Below are 16,325 nucleotides of genomic sequence, written 5' to 3'. Positions count from 1 at the left end.
AAGTACAAGAGCTGGAATAACCAAACTTGGTATCCCATAAGCCCTAGACAGATCAATTAGTATTTTGATTTCAATGAACTTCCACTACCCCGCTATTATTGATTCCATAACTTCCGTAGTTCTCGGAATTTTTAACTTAAAGTGTTAGTAGTAGCTGTTGTTGCTGTTTTTCAAATCTATATATTATTTTATCATAGGTACATAGAATTTCAAAGTCGGACTTAATTAGTCTTATCTCTGAAAATTAAATTACAAATTTTCAAATTACTTACATTTTTTAATGTTGTCTAGGAAATTGTATTCAAATTTTATCATTATGCAGAGTTATATAAATTCATATTGCCTATTTATCCAAAATTTTCGTAGCTGCCTCTAGACATTACTGCGAGTTTTGTCAAGTTCCAAAAATATTTCATCCAAGGTCGTCTGCGTGATTGCGTAGTCCCCTATGTTTAGTTTTGTGCGATTGTTTTCGATAATCTTAAATATTTTCGACCACTTGGAACTCGCAATTAAAATAAAGTAAGTGAGTTGACCTTGAAATTCTTCCTCTAAAACTGACTCGGGTAATTTGTGAGCTATAAATTTCTATACCAAGTCAACACAGGTACCGGCTTATTTCCTCAAGGGTAGAGAAGCCCGGCACTTGGTAAAAAGCAATAATAATAAAAGCTTGGATGACAGCCAGTACGAAAATTCCATAATCCCATAGTAGATGCGAGACCCAGTATAAAACAACGTCTGCTCCGGACATATATTGCAAAAGCTTCGATCTTGTTTCACGCTCCGTTATCACAGGAATTACAAAGAACGCAGTAACGTAGATCATGCATATACAAAGGCTAAAGCACATCTGGAATCCCAACTGATTGCGCGATTCTAATCGCTTGGCAAGTGTGTGCTTACTATATGGCAGAGGAGCATGAGTTACATCTATTTCAGCCTTCGAATCCAACAGATGACGGGCCAGAGCATTGTGAAGTATGTTAAGTGTTAGGGGGGCCGTATGAAATGGTTTGTTGTTCAACCAGACGGTTAGACTACTTTCCGAAATGGTCGCACCGGCCACGTACTCTTTATCAACAAGGGAGCGCTTTTCTTTCGACACATCCAGTATATACTCCTCGAAGTCTGCGCCACTGGTGCTCAGCAGCTTCACTCCCCCACCTTGGTAGCCAATATAGTTAGCGTAAGCTACTGAGATCGGCTTCGTTGTCTCTCCTGACATCTTCCAGAACCACGTAGGCATTCGGATAATTCTTCAAAGAAACATGCATGGGGGGAAGAGTACTTGGTGCAGATTTTGATATAAATACTAAAATCGACCCCCATAAAAAGAATTGGTAGTCCCAGTTGAAGAATCAGTAGCCAGTAACTACGCTGGGTTGTCAAAGCCTTCTTCATAAACATCGCTCTCCAACGCATAAGACCAACCTGCTGTAGAACATCCTCCAATGTGGCCACTCTTACACCATAGCCCTCCAAATGCCTTTTAAGACTAAAAGACGTGCCGTGGCACTGTAGCTGGCCATTGCTCATAATGGCGATGTGATCCACTAGTGCGTCTGCTTCATCCATGTAGTGTGTGGTTATTAAAATGGTGCGGCCGGCTTTTTGAGATCTCAGTAGATCCCATAGATGGCAGATACGTCCAGACCCGAGCTAGGCTCGTCACAAAGCACGGTTTTTGTGTTTCCGCAAAGAGCGCAGCAGACGGAAAGCTTGCGCTTCATGCCTCCTGATAACTTGGAAGCGGCAACACGTTTCTTTTCCTCTAGCCCCATTATTTTCAAATATTTGTCCACCTCATTATTTAGCTCATATCCTTTCAAGCCCTTTACTCTGCTGAAGAAAACGAGATGATTGCGAACGCTCATTTCGTTAAAGAGAACATTTTGCTGCGGGCAAATCCCAAGCGAGCTCCGGACATATCTAAGCTGGGTTCGGATGTCGCATCCATTGATAATGGCTGTTCCTGACGTTGGCGCGACAGTGCCGGTAAGCATCTGTATGGTTGTTGTCTTTCCAGCACCGTTGTGGCCCAGCAAGACAGTAATTTCAGGAGGTAAGAGCCAACCCCAAAAGTGACCGCCAAATTTTGAGTTGGAATGTATAGTTCCATTTCCGAGCTACACCGTAGTTACCTGGGTATACTTGCTCCACATATAGACAGGCTAACATGAATATAATGGATCCTATTGTTAACATAAGACAAACAAAAAAAAGTGATATAGAATCGTCTATCGAGACCGAGCGGAAAAAGGTTCCCCACCGAAGGCCATCTCCCGAATTTTCCCATTCCAAAATTACCTGCACCCCGATTCCCATTCCCGTATTAGGAAATATAAGACACAAGGCGAGCTTGCTTACTAGGTCCATCTTTTCATAAAAATATTTAACGGCAAGAAAAGGTAGGAATGTTAGCGTGTTTACGATTGTTATAACGGCAGTTGCAGTGGTGCCCCTATTAAACAACACAGCTACCATACAGGTTAAGCAGAAGCCGGCCACTATATAAATATTTAGGAAGAGAAACACTGGAAGAATACTGATATTAGGAAGAGCAGCAACATAGGGAACGTTTATTGGAAAAATGCATAGTTTCAAATTATTCCAAAATATTTACAATTATTTTTGACATGTTACGAGTGTTATGATTTTGTTTCCTTCATTATCGGAGCTTTATAAATAATTCAATTCACCTGGTTACCAGGTTTGGACTTCATGGTGGGGTACCCCCGGGTATGTTGAGAATTTCCTCAGCCCCCAATAAGTTTATGATCAGCGGTACGCTCAAGCCAGCTATTAAGGCGAGCAGAATCAGACAGATGGATCACACTAGGCTTCATCTTAATAGATTGGTCCCGCACGTGGACTTGCTGATGTCTAAGATATCTTTAAAAGAGCTTAAATTGACTGTCTGTCCATTTGAACACTTGGATTCCAGAGACTATAAGAGCTAGAGATCAAATTTTGTGCAGACTTCTGCCTTATACTATATGAGTACATCGTACAAGTGCATTTCAATATTTTTCTCAACCCCTCCAGCTCTCTGCACACGTCTCACATTTGACACTTATTTTCTGTTAGTGCTTATGTGTCCGTTTCATCATGATAAGCCAATTTTAAAGAAATTATAAGAAGTTATAAGTATATATAAATGTAATCTCTGCCGAAGGTCTGCCAGCAGCTATTGTTGTTGTTGCTGCTTTGGCCCAACTCTGTACTGAACACATGACACACAGATACGCCTAGACAACACAGATACCCGTGTTACTCTTCACGTGAGTTCAAATCCTTTAAAAGGTATAATAGATCAAAATCAAAAAAGTTTTTAGAAAAATATTATATTATCATACGAGTATGTAACATATAGTTATCAAATGTATACATATATTTACCAGAGATCTCCATTGCTATACGAGTTTAAAGAGCGGTAAATTCGAGTGCTTACACTGAAAGAAATACTCAAAATTGTAGTTGAAAATCAACAGCGATGTCCAGCCAAAGAGAAAAAGAGTACGCTTAAGGGACTGGCGAGCAATGCATTTTACATTGTTGATGGGGTGGGTTTGAGACTGAGTGGCGTCGTTGACGCCGGTATTTTTTTTTATTTTTTCTTTTTTTTTGAATGCAGTTAAGTTCCAATTTGACTTTAGTTGATGTGGCTGCAGCGACGTGAGCGCACGTCAAGCAGTAGCCCTCCGTAACGGTAATGTGATAAATAGTGGTATTATTAAATGTGTGGGCTGAAAAAGAATGACCGAAATTTTGAAGTCCTCTTCACACAAAAGAAATGCAAAAGATTAACATTTTAGCCCTAGAAATCGAATCATGTAAGTTTGCAGTCCACCTCAACATTGTCAAAATGACGTGTTGCTACTTTCTCTATGCTCGCGTGGTGCACAGTAACGTTGTCCCGTTCTCGCAGTAAAGAACTTTCAATCGATAAATACACAAGCGGCAAAATAACAGCAATCAGCAACTAGCGAGTCGCTCCTTCCATATAACGAGTGACGAAATCGAGTACCACACACACTTGGCGCTGTAGCTGGCGCTATTAGTGCTTGGTATTCGAGTTGGAAACGTTGAAACGCGCAAACATCGCTGTTGCCATCAGCGCTGCCCATCGCAAACTCATAGCGCGGTGCCGTGCACTATCCGTCAATGTGTAAAATATCAAATATAAAATAGTAAAACAATATAAAATGCCACCACCAAATGGCTAAAGGATGCCTCTGCTCTGGGTATAGCTTAAGTGAAGTGCTGAATTAAATTTGATTGTGCAAAGTGTGTAAAATCCCGACGACATCGGGGGCGACAGCCTCGTACCCATTGAGTCAAAAAACAGGAGTACAAGATATCAACGCTATGGCGAAAAGAAAATTTGTTAATTCTGAAACAGCAGAAACGGGCTATGGAAAAAGAATTTCACCCAAGTAAGTAAACGTACGAGAAACCAAAAAGCTCATTAAAAAATATTAAAATAAAAACTGAACCAACTAAGACGAATGAGGAAAAAGAAAGGGGAAAAAATAAGCGCAGCATAGCGCATATCCTACGACACCCGCCCACTTCCACCCAACACCAAGGCATAAAGAGCAGCGCCAAGGCAATGGCAACAACAGCAATACAAATACATACATACATACATATACACGCACACAGGCGCGCGCGTAAAAAGTACACATCACAGTTGTAAAGCAAAAAGTAGCGAGTAGAAGCGACAGACCAAAAGACACCATCAGAAGCCGCAGGAGGAGGAACCGAAACTGCCCATCAAGTGCATTGCTGGTTTGTAGGGTTGATATGTGCGTTGGTGTGTGTGCTGGTGTGTGTGTTGGTGTTGCTTTGTGTGTGCACGCGCTGAGGGGGTTGCTTTCGTTGGCAGGCAAGGCAAGGCGCTTTCAGTTTCGGGCTGTGCTGTGTGATGTGTAACTGTTAATCTCATTCATCAGAGCGGCGAGCCGCCAAGTTGAGTTTTACACATTTTTACGCCTGCAACTACTACGTGCGAGTATTATTGGGAGAGAGAGTGTACGAATGCGAGTGCCGACAACGAGTGCGAGATGAGAAATGAGAGATTTACGAAATGTCAGGAGCTCTTCTCTCAGTTAATGCGGCATGAGTCGTTAGCATTTCACTGTTACATACGCGCACTGTTAATATTGCTGTCTCGCTTGCGCTTCATTTAGGCGTAGTGGTCGATTTGAAAAGTCCTTCACGTATACGCATATTAATGTACACACACGTACACAACAAATGTGTAAAAGTAGAGCCACCCATACAAGCAGCTTGCAGCATACATGCTCATGAGCGTAAGTTTCTGAACGTTCAAGTATATAAGTAACCAGGGTCAGGATGTGTAATGAACACTGCTTACGAGGCGTATGTTACTTATGGTGAACAGGCAGGTGTTGACGAGTTCATATTACAAACATATCTTTACAGGAATGTTGCGGAACAGAATTCAAACATTATAATTCTGAATTAATACGAGCTTAACAAATGAGTAAATAATCGCAAATTATAGCCGGATATATCTTATGGATGATATTCAATTGTCTTCACAAATATGCCAGCAAAAACCGACTATGTACTAAAAGCTACGGTTATTATACTCTGTACATGAAATGTACAAGAGTATTGGGAGGTAAAAAATGTAACAGCCAGAAGGAGCCGTGGCAGGCCTCACAAAGTATATGCATATATTCCTGATCAGCATGACAAGACGAGTCGATCTATGTCTGTCTGTCTGTCCGTCCGTCCGTCTGAACCCCTAGATCTCAGAGACTATAAGAGCTAGAGACACGAAATTTTGTACGAAGAGATCTTATGTGTGTACGCTGTGCAAGTTTATTTAATTTATGATTTTCCCCCATTACCCCGATAGTGGGGATTTCCCGATTTTCCGTTCGTATAATTATATCTGAGAAACTATCAAATGATGTGATTATGTGTTCGTAAAAAATGTGTTAGCAATATGTATAATCCCATAAACATTTGGCATTGTCTGAATAGATTGATCTGCACTAGAAGGAATGAAGAAGATGGACCTTGAACGCAATACAAATTTGTTTGTTTGAATTGGCAACCTCTCGCACATTTAATCGCCATGTTTTCGTTATGACCAGAGCTCTGTAGAAATATTTATGACTTTGTGCAATAACAAATTGACGTGATTACAATATACTATACACGCTTCCCTGCTCCCCATATTGCCTTCTGTGGCACTTTCCCAAGTGTTTACTTAAAAGCACACGCTAAGTTGCACGTCAGAAATTGTTTATTAAAAGAATTGTACAAATTTATGTGTCTGCGGCGTTAGCGGGCCCTGTAATGTACGTGTATGTATGTATGTGTTAACGATGTTATACATGTGTACATACAGAAATTTCATGGCCTCTGTGGCTGTGTTGTTGCTGCTAAGCACGCCACATCCCCAACATACATAGATACATACATACAAACATACGAGTATACGAGTATAAGAGGCAAACAGGCGTATTAATCATTAGTGTGACCTCGACCCTTTCATGCGTTGCGTTGCGTTCTGATTCAACCAAGGTCCCAAAACTGCCACCCATTTCCACATTTGTGCGTCTGTCAAATTATTTGCTGATATGCGAATGCTGCAGTGGACACCAATGAAATGCTATCAACGCCGAAATGAAAAAACTGCCAAATGCTTAACATACAAAAATAAATAAATGTGATTGCGGTTCCTTGTTCTCAGGCCTGCCATTCCCAATTGGGTTCGCATTCGCGTCTGCTTGTCTGGCTGTTAATCTGGCGATGCTTATCGTCTTCGATGACGAGAACGGGAGCCGGGAGGAAATCAAAGAAAGAACTGATTTTTGTGCATGTTTTTCCCTTTTGATTCCCCTTATCGTGGTCGTCCCTAGCTTGGGGTATTGCCGCTTTGGCAGCTTGTTTGGCAGTTGCCACTCGTTACGCTCTCTAGTCAACAAGCGCAACCTTGTCGTTTTTTCTATTTCTTCGCATTTTGCCAGCCAATCCTATCGCAGTTGAATCTCATGATTTGCAATATTGGCGCTGAGCGAGGCGAGTGTCAAAAGTGGCATGAGAATTATGGAAAAAGTTGCTTTTGAGCTGCGTATTTGCACAAAAAAAGAAAACAAATCACAAATGGCACAGCAGACAGAATAATTCGAACGGCTATCTGAGGTTAGAATACATACATACGAGTATGTACTTGTATTTTGTATATGAAGAAATTTATAAAACAAATAGCTTTCGCGTAAAAATTCCCAAAATATTTGATGAATTATTCCCATTACTATTCTTTATGCCTCAAATGATGTCGTGTTAAAATATGTTTAAAAATAAGAAGATATTTGCATCGTTAAAGAAAAGTGTTTGAGTGTTTTATAACATAGAATAAACAAATCAGCTTATATGTAGATATCAAAATATTTTTCATTTTACAATGCACCTTATGTGTGCGACTAGATGGCCAGAGTTTGTTTTACTAAGCGGTAGCGCCAGATAAAACCTGCCAGACCCGAACCATATTGTCTGAGTAGCCAGCATAGAGAGTTTGGCCATCACTGGACCATGCCAGCGACAAACAGTGTGGCTGATCTCCCTTTGTGGTGGGCGTCACATCGTCCAGCCACAATTCGAACACAGCCTTCTTGGAAGCCAAATCCCATACAGTAATGGTGGAGGCACATGCGACGCAGAGCCAGTAGCGACTGGGGGAGAAGGCCATTGCATTGACAACATCGTGATGGTTCAGGGGATACAAGTTGCGACCATCGCTGAGGTCCCAGAAGAGAACCTTGGCATCTTTGCCGCCTGACGTGCAGAGCGAGCCGTCGGGAGAGACAGCTACCGTGGTAAGATAGCCAGTATGACCATGATGATTGTTACGCAACTTGCAGTTGGTCAGGTTCCACACCTTAACCGTGCGATCCCAGCCGCACGAGACAATAAGTGGATTTGCTTGCTTTGGCGAGAACCGTACGCAGGACACCCAATCGCTGTGACACTCCTCGCGAATGGTGTACTTGCAGTCGGCCAAGGTATTCCACAGTTTGATCGTGCGATCACGCGATCCGGACACAATCTGCCTATTGTCCGGCGAGAAGGCTACTGAAAGCACATCCTTGGTGTGACCCTCAAAGCGGTGTGTAGTTACACTGGCAGTGAGGTCCCACAAGCGCAAGGTATGATCCCAAGAGCCGGACAACGCATAGTTTCCATCCGATGAGAGAACCACGTCGCTGATAAAATGTGAGTGTCCATAGTGACGCTTCAGTGGGTAGCCGTAGTTGCTCTGACAATCGCGTGTCAAGCGCCAAACAATGATGGTCTTGTCACGCGATGCTGAGACCAATATTTCGGGATCACGTGGATGCGGCGCCACTTGTGTAACCCAACCGCTGTGTCCGGCAAGTACACCAGCTAATTGAATGACCTCTGGCATGTTGATGAAGCTCTATATGATTGAACTTAAAAGTGAACAATTTTTAAAACATCAATTACTTCATACCTACGATTCACACAAAAAACAATGGCTTACTAGATTCTAAGATTATTATTTGCTTATTCAAGGAATTTAAGATATTTTAACTATATTTTATAAAATTTAAATGTTATTCAACGGAGCAATGATAGACCCTTATCTGTACATTGTGATCGTTGACTGCAAACGCAAGGCAATCTTAATTTAAATTGAATTTTAAAAAAGACAAAATAAAAAAAAATAATTAAAATAAAAATGAAACACATATTCACCGCTGTAAATAACAACATCCTTTAAAAGTCCTTCCATTTTACATTGACAATGTTATCCCATAATTAATTCATTGTCCGCCACCAATTGAAAAAAAAAAACATTAAAATCTGATACATAATCATAATCTGAACTATAATTTTTCCACTAAAATAACTTGCGCCTTTGAAATTAATTTGTCTTGTAGATATTTTATGGCCATGCAATGGCTCAGAACTCTTTCGCAGTTCAGGATAATAATAGAAGTAGAAACTGGGAAAATGAGCCATGTCCGGAACAAAGTTAAACATAGGAAAATAGATAAATAAGTAATAGCTGTTAAAGGAAGAGGGCAGGTGAAAAATATTACCTTTCACAATCAATTTATATCAATATTTAAAGGCGTTGAAATGCTCTAAAATAATGGCTTGCTTTTTTCGCTTGCTATTCGGTAATTTAACGGTTTCTTGTGGGCGTAAATTCTGTAATGTTGCCGCAGGGGCACCACCAACACCAACGAATGGCAACGACATGAAGCACGAAGTCGTGGGTGTACAACAAGAAGTAAAGAAAAGAAACAGACCGGTATAAAATTGGTAAAAAAAATGTACACACTCACACATTAACTTGTGGCAGGAACAGCAAAAAAAAAAGAAAACGGGGAAAGTCGTTCACCATGAAAGAGGTGGCAAAAAAAAGCAACAAAACAATACCGTGCGGCTTTTTGGCTGGCCTGAAAAAATTACTCATTCGGCAATGAAACACAGACTGACACACGCATTCGCATTCGCACACTCACAAGTACCAGTTCGGGTCCGAGCAGACACATGCAGAATGGCGCGAGTGACACGTAGGTGGCCAACACTGACACCATCATTGTTGCTGTTGTTGCTTATAGCAGACAGACTCATTCAGTAGACTAATAGACACGCTACTGCTGCTACTGCAGACGCAAGACTGTCAGACAGGGGCGACTAGCGATTGAAGGCACAGACGGCCACAATGGCCCAGAATGGTAGTAGGGTAGTCGTGCGGAAATCGAGACGGCGGCTGAGTAAAGTCCATTCGCCGGCGCGTCGATTGTGCGTTGTTGGGGCTGTCGGCAAAGTGTTGCCAACATACGAGTAAAAAATTCTGCCGTTATAACGTAATTTCTTTTGTCCATAACAGCTTGCAGTTCATACACACATTCACACACACACACACACTTACTTTGACAAATATATTGATATGTATGTGTGTATCTATGTGCGCTTGAGACCAAAAACAAAAGAAGGTATGATTTAGTGCTGTCATTGTTCTCAGGATTTGGAATTGGAATTTGTACTGGTATATATTACAAAGCATGTCTCTAAAGATTTTTTAGGCAAACAATTAAAATTGGTAAGAGATACTTTTAGCTTTCTCAGTTTATATATGAAACATATTTGTTCAGCTTTAAACAGATATATGAAGAGTGTGAACCTTTACTTGGGTTACAGGCTATTCTAAGGAGCTTATGTTCGGAAATTTTAAAAGTCAATCATTAGTATTCTTTTCTATTCTACCAGTATATATAAGTAAGACCAGCATTATAAGCGAATCCAAATCGCAGTATCAATCACTACTCCTCCTCAGTTTTATTGGAATCAGATTAAAACTTCGCACCGAGCCTTTTTGTATGGACAAGAATGTTAAAACGCTATTATTAAATTTAAAAAATGGTCTTTGTAACAATGGTAGCCAAGGATAATCAAATGAAAAATAAGTAGAAAATGCTTTCTAATGAAAGATATAAAAGTACGAAAACATGACCATTGAAAAAAGTTATGTTGTAATACCCTGTTTGGCTCTATTTATTTCTAAAAACTGAATACAAAATTGCATAAATATCGGTACAAGTTTTCCAGCATTGGTTTCCTGAAAAAATTAAATGTTTTAAAATTGGCTAGATGTGTTAAATAAAGTCAAAATCCTTAAAACCAGCCTTTAAGTTATTAAAGTACAAAAATCGAAGCATACTTTTGGGGGCTTATGAAATGATGTTGCTTATTTATTGTTATTTGTGGCCTGGGAAGGGGAGACAAACAGGAAAAAGTACCGTTTGCATTTGTTGGCAGTCCATTTTTACTATATAGTGGTGAAAGCTAAAAACAAGATATTCAAAAACAATCCTGCGTACATATACTTGTATGTACATAAGTGCATTAATAAAAGCGACAGCCAAAGTGAAACAATAACAGAGAACAAAAGCAAAACCACATACAAATGGTTACACACTCACGCACATATACACACACATACTATACATACGTACACACTGAAGCTACAAAGCGATTTCCGTGAAACCCTACAGGGGCCATTAATTGTGTGCCGCGTATTGTTTTTTTTTTTATTCACTTTTTCATGCTGCCTATTTCGTACATCTTCTTTTTATTTTATGCACTTACCAGTTGTTTTTGTTAGTGTTGCTACTACTTCATTCGTTGGTTAAAGCGGCTTTTGTTGTTTTGCTGCGATGTCGCTATTGTTATTGTAGTTACTGTTTTTACTTTTGGGCTGTTTGTTGATATGCCTGCGAAATTTATGCGGCTTCCCTTGCTCGTTTATCATGCCACACACACTATACTAACGGGACCAGCTTAGACACGAACTGACATGCCATCCTGCTCTAACAAATGATGTAGCACTACATATGTACGTTGGTATATGTTTGTGTGTAAGGCTAATACCACAATTACATTTTATGCTTCTACGGACTGGGGGGCTTGGTAAATTACAGAAACTGCCTCTCTCATTTCCTCTCCCCTTACTCCACCCTTTCACATTCATGAAAACGCATTAAAGGTTGACCGTCAAACCTTTTGCATTTTTTTTAATTTTCTAAATGGCCTTCGTTGGCAATTAAAACATAAAACTAATTATTTTTGCTGCAATTAAAAAAAAAAAAAACCCGAAATAAAATATTCCTAAAAAAGTTAAACAACGAATTTTTGTGAATGCTTTCCACGGGAAATATTGGTGTTTAGTCCCGACCATTAGCTGTGGTGGTTACCATGGTGATGTCAACAACAATACCAAAATGGGCACTCCTTTAAATAACTACATACATTCTGGTAAAAAGGCAAACTAAACAAATAATTTTAAAATCCTTTTAGGCACAAATCTTCCGATGAAAAATTTGCGGACAGGTGATTACTTATTTAATTGCCTGTACTTACTTTCATATTACTATGGGGTATTTCATTAATATTTTAGAGTCGTTTCAAAGAACAACTTGTTTTAAATTTTTATACAAGAGGTTACCCTTTCAGGGGCTAGTAAAATATTATTTAATCTTAAGCCTAGCCTACTAGCCTTCCAAATTTTTTATATCATCAACAGAGACTATTCGCGATTTGAGTTTGAAGATTTTTCCTTTAAAATTAACAGTCATAAATCAATCAATACAAAAAGAATATTGTTGGAATATTGTACATACATTTTAATATCATAATTGACTTATTTAAGAAAAAGAAATTTATTCAGTCTTCTGTATTACGTTATTATACTGTCCGAATAGGTGGTGCTTTCGTTTAGCCGAGAATTGTGTCTTTATTCAATTAACATTATCACAGTAAGCATAAAGAAGTGAAATGGTTCTTATCAAGCATTAAAGACGACTGACTAAGCCAACAGGCCGAGGACGTTATGGCAGGAGACTTATGTGAAAAGTGCCCTGGAGCGGATGACTGCTAAAGTAAAATAAAAGCACTCTGCATTAGGGGCCAGAAGCTGAGCCCAACGGCTGTGGTAAGAAACACAGTCAAAACGAAGCACAAAGATGAGCGAAACTATAATAAAATTTAATTAAAGTAGAAATTGGAACGCTCGAAGGATAACAAACAGTTCGCGTGCATGTGACACACAGATATACACATACATACATACGCACACACGGGCACACAAGTAGCCGGGCCAACATTTCAAAGACTGAGCTCTGAGACTGGTGCAAGAAAGCGGCAGAGGCAGCGTAAAATAAAGCACAACAAAATAAGTGCGATGTGTTTTTTTTTCTTTACTATACTCTGCCCCATGAACGTAATCTTCAGTTCCCTCTTCAGCGTTGTTGCCACCATCACCACCATCACCACCATCGCTACTGCTCCTGGCTTCTCATTATTATTTCTGCTTTATTCGAAGTGAAAAAGAATGAAAAAATCATGGCAGGCAGCCGGGCAACCGCCCATGAGTTTTGCCTTCATATTGTGCCTCGTTGGTTGCTGCCGCTGATTTCTAATGTGATAAACTTTGAGCGCACAAAGGAGCAGCGATTGCTGCCGCTGCCCGCTGTGCCTGGCTTCCTGTGGGCGCCCAAGTCCTGTTGCTGACACAGTCGGAACGCCACTAAATAACAAACGTGGATGACGACCCACCGCGCCAAACCAATCCTAAGCCCAACCCCAAGTCCCAGCACCACTTTCAACTCCCAATACCATTCGCAGTCCCAGCTGCGCCCGGCAGCACTTTAAAATCAACGGCTAGATTCTTATTGCCAAGCTGTGCAGTTGATGCTCATTATTTTTTAACACGCACCCACATACGCACACTCACACGAACGGAGCAACTGCAGATGCAGACACTCACATATGCATAACTGCATAATGGCAATGTATTCATGACCGTGTGGAATCCGGCCCTGACTCCGGCTCCAGCTTCGAATCCGGCAGCGGCTTGTGCTCGGGCTCGGGCTCGGGTTCGGGCTGCACTTCTATGATAAAGTGCTGCATTGCGTATACGTAATATGTCTTTTTGTAAATGTAGTCTTAACTGCACCCATGTCCCTGTCTCGTTCACCATTCCCGCTGTTCTGAAGCGGACTCGATAAATTTATGCATTGATTTCTCGATTTGCATATGTGATATTTTCTCTGGCATAAATGTAAAGCGCGGCCAAGAAGGACACTAACTAAGTTTAATTTCCCCTCGCATTTGCATATGAGAGTGGCATGGTCAACATGGGGTTATCGATTGAAACACATAATTTCATAAAATCTCAGCTTAGTCTTGGCCAAAATTAAATTGGTGCTATCCAACCTAATAAGATAACAATACCATGCAGTTCCAAAATATGGGAAATTCATTAGGAAATTTCGGAATGTCCCCTTCTGTATTAAGTTACATTTAAAATAAATATGTAGCAGCTCTAAGCGACATCAATAGCTTACAATATATTAAATTAAATAAGTAAGCTCTAAGTATTAAGTATGAGGTAATGTGTTTATATATATAACAAATTGTTTTTTCTCATTTGCAGATTGAACGAAAGTACCAGAAACTAAAACTAAACTTTTCCTATGCAACTACTGAAATTGTCAAGCATTATTGCAATGCCCATTGCGTATACGCCGTGTGGGCGTTGTAGGAAAATTCATAAATGAAAGCTTTTAATTGCAATACAATGACATTCGCGAGCACAAATAAAGCATGCCAAAGTGAAAGAACAAAGCCGACGAGTGCGACAAAAGCAAAACTAAAATCAACAACCAACAACAAACTTTTGATGCAACAACAATAAGAACATTAACATCTATAACGTTGGCACAAATTTCGAAAATAGAGCCACAAAAGCGAAAATGCTGCTGATGCCAACATCATGTGGGCCCGGGCCGCCAGAGTCCGCCCATGTTGTTGCTCCCAGTGATGCCGCTGATGATGATGGGCGCGCTAATGCTGATGGCTTTAGCATAACAAACAACACCAACAACAGCATCTACAATATGAAGAAACAAAAGGCGCGCGTATCGGAACGCAGCCTGGCCGCCACTCCCAAATGGCTTCTAGTGCTGCTGATGCTTTTTGCCATTTTGGCCCAAGCACCACAACGCCAAGTGGCAGCCGAGAAGAGCAAACATTGTAAGTACATTTTGGCCAATATTCGGGAGGGTAGTTCCCTATTGCTTGTAACCAATTCATGTTCAAGTATGTATATATTGGATTTGCGCTTGTGTGCGGACCGCTTAACTTCCACTAGAAAATAAAGCAACATGTGGAAGGATGAGAGAACATTATGTGAGGGGATGAAGTTACCGTCATACTCGTAAAATAGCCGGCATTTTTTCCGCATAAAAATTATGAAAACATAATTTCTAAATACTTAGCAAAGTTTTTTATATTGAGCAGAAGATGTAAAGAAGTAGGAAAGGCAACCAAAACTTATTACATATCTGCTCTAAATCAATTTGTCGATATGTATTTGCAGCATATCTTACTCCTACGAGGGTTTAAGAATGGCATTTGTATATAGTATATAGTTTATCAAAAATTACTACTATTTTATATCCACTCTTCAACAAAATATTCAAGATTTGTTTCTCATTTTTCACTCAATCTGTGGGGTGTAAGTATATCATCAGGTAGAATTTATTTATTTGCTAGAAATCCTTATCCGCATAATATTCTATATGAAATGTCTCCAAAAGTTAAACTTTATATGGAAGACTCAAATGGCATTTTTTATTCCTATTGAATTTTAAATTAATTATATGTGTTATATAGAGCTCATTTATGTGGACAAAAAGTCTTGGGTTTCTTGAAAACCTCTACCTATTTAGACAGCGTGATGTGCTATTCGTCTCCTGTATTTATTGATCCGATGTACTTCTTTATCTTGGAAATATAGTCAATCAGAAGTAAGTCAATATAAGTTCTTCTGTTAAAATCTTTATTCACGCATTGATTCACTGATGGCCAGTCTGGGCGATTTAAGCTTTAAGTGGAAAATGTAAATTAATCATCGACAAATAAAAATGGGCTACGACAACAATTTAACAAACATTACCATTTATGCTTCCCCTCAACTGTTCCCGCCTCAAGGACCACTACGAAATGTAAATATATTTAGACACTTCAGTTTTTATGGGGATTTTGTTCATCTTCTGCTTGACAATAAAATGTTTTGTAGGAAATGTAATAAAAGTGCACGAAAATGTAGCCAAAGCACATAACAAGCAAAATGGCCAAAACACGAACAAGGCACACTGACAGACAAACATATGTGTTGTACGTTTAGACATGTGTGTCCAATATTTTTTTTGTGGCTTTTCATTCACATTTTACATATTGCTTTTGTGAGAAATATTTTGTTCTGTTTGCCAATAACAAATAAATACACTTTTACGAGGCGATAGCAACTGCATACATAAACAGCTTGCTATATATAGTATGTGCTATGTATGTGCACAGACAGAGTGCCAGAGTTTTTGTCATCTGCTTCATACAAGTATAAACAAACGCCTCATTATCATTTTCATTATCCTTGAAACGGCGCTCTCACTTTTTAATAAAAGTAGAAATGGGAAACGTGTTGATTCTTTTCCTTGACTTTTAAAAATATTTAAATAAATGAAACAAATTGTTTTTGAACAGTAAATAGATTATTTTAAATTTTATTTCCGTCAAAACTTACAGCTTCCATTTAATTAAATTTTACATTTCGCTTTTATAGTCATATAAGTCTATATGCTCAATAATTGTTAACTGAAATTTAAAAACTACATCATGAAAATGTATCGAAAAAATATTCCTACATAGATAATCATAATAGATTTTATTTCGTTATTCTAAAA

The 16,325-nt window shown here is 39.4% G+C and overlaps 2 protein-coding genes across 3 annotated transcripts in view; one reads left to right on the top strand and one right to left on the bottom strand.

The window, feature by feature from the left end:
• The first annotated feature begins 3,988 nt into the window (after positions 1 to 3,988).
• Positions 3,989 to 16,325, top strand: part of LOC115622413 — a 42,775-nt gene continuing 30,438 nt past the window's right edge. The window contains exons 1-2 of the mRNA XM_030516347.1: positions 3,989 to 4,439; positions 14,015 to 14,613. Of these exons, the coding sequence (XP_030372207.1) occupies positions 14,334 to 14,613 (280 nt within the window). The 5' untranslated portion in view covers positions 3,989 to 4,439; positions 14,015 to 14,333. The remainder of the gene's footprint in view (positions 4,440 to 14,014; positions 14,614 to 16,325) is intronic.
• On the bottom strand, positions 7,336 to 8,650 carry LOC115622414 (guanine nucleotide-binding protein subunit beta-like protein). Of its 2 annotated transcripts, none has more exons than XM_030516348.1 (2): positions 8,519 to 8,650; positions 7,336 to 8,464 (listed from the first exon to the last, which is right to left on the bottom strand). In XM_030516348.1, exon 2 carries the CDS (start codon positions 8,450 to 8,452, stop codon positions 7,493 to 7,495), a length of 960 nt encoding a protein of 319 aa, XP_030372208.1. In that variant the 5' UTR covers positions 8,453 to 8,464; positions 8,519 to 8,650; the 3' UTR covers positions 7,336 to 7,492. The 2 variants fall into 2 exon arrangements, with proteins under 2 accessions (XP_030372208.1, XP_030372209.1); XM_030516349.1 differs by having other exon boundaries at positions 7,336 to 8,477; positions 8,549 to 8,566.

Source organism: Scaptodrosophila lebanonensis, unplaced genomic scaffold, assembly GCF_003285725.1.
Source record: "Scaptodrosophila lebanonensis strain 11010-0011.00,11010-0021.00 unplaced genomic scaffold, SlebRS2 tig00000043-arrow-pilon, whole genome shotgun sequence".
Taxonomy (NCBI): domain Eukaryota; kingdom Metazoa; phylum Arthropoda; class Insecta; order Diptera; family Drosophilidae; genus Scaptodrosophila; species Scaptodrosophila lebanonensis.
The sequence above is the reverse complement of the archived record's forward strand: the minus strand, read 5'-3'. Positions and strand labels throughout refer to the sequence as shown.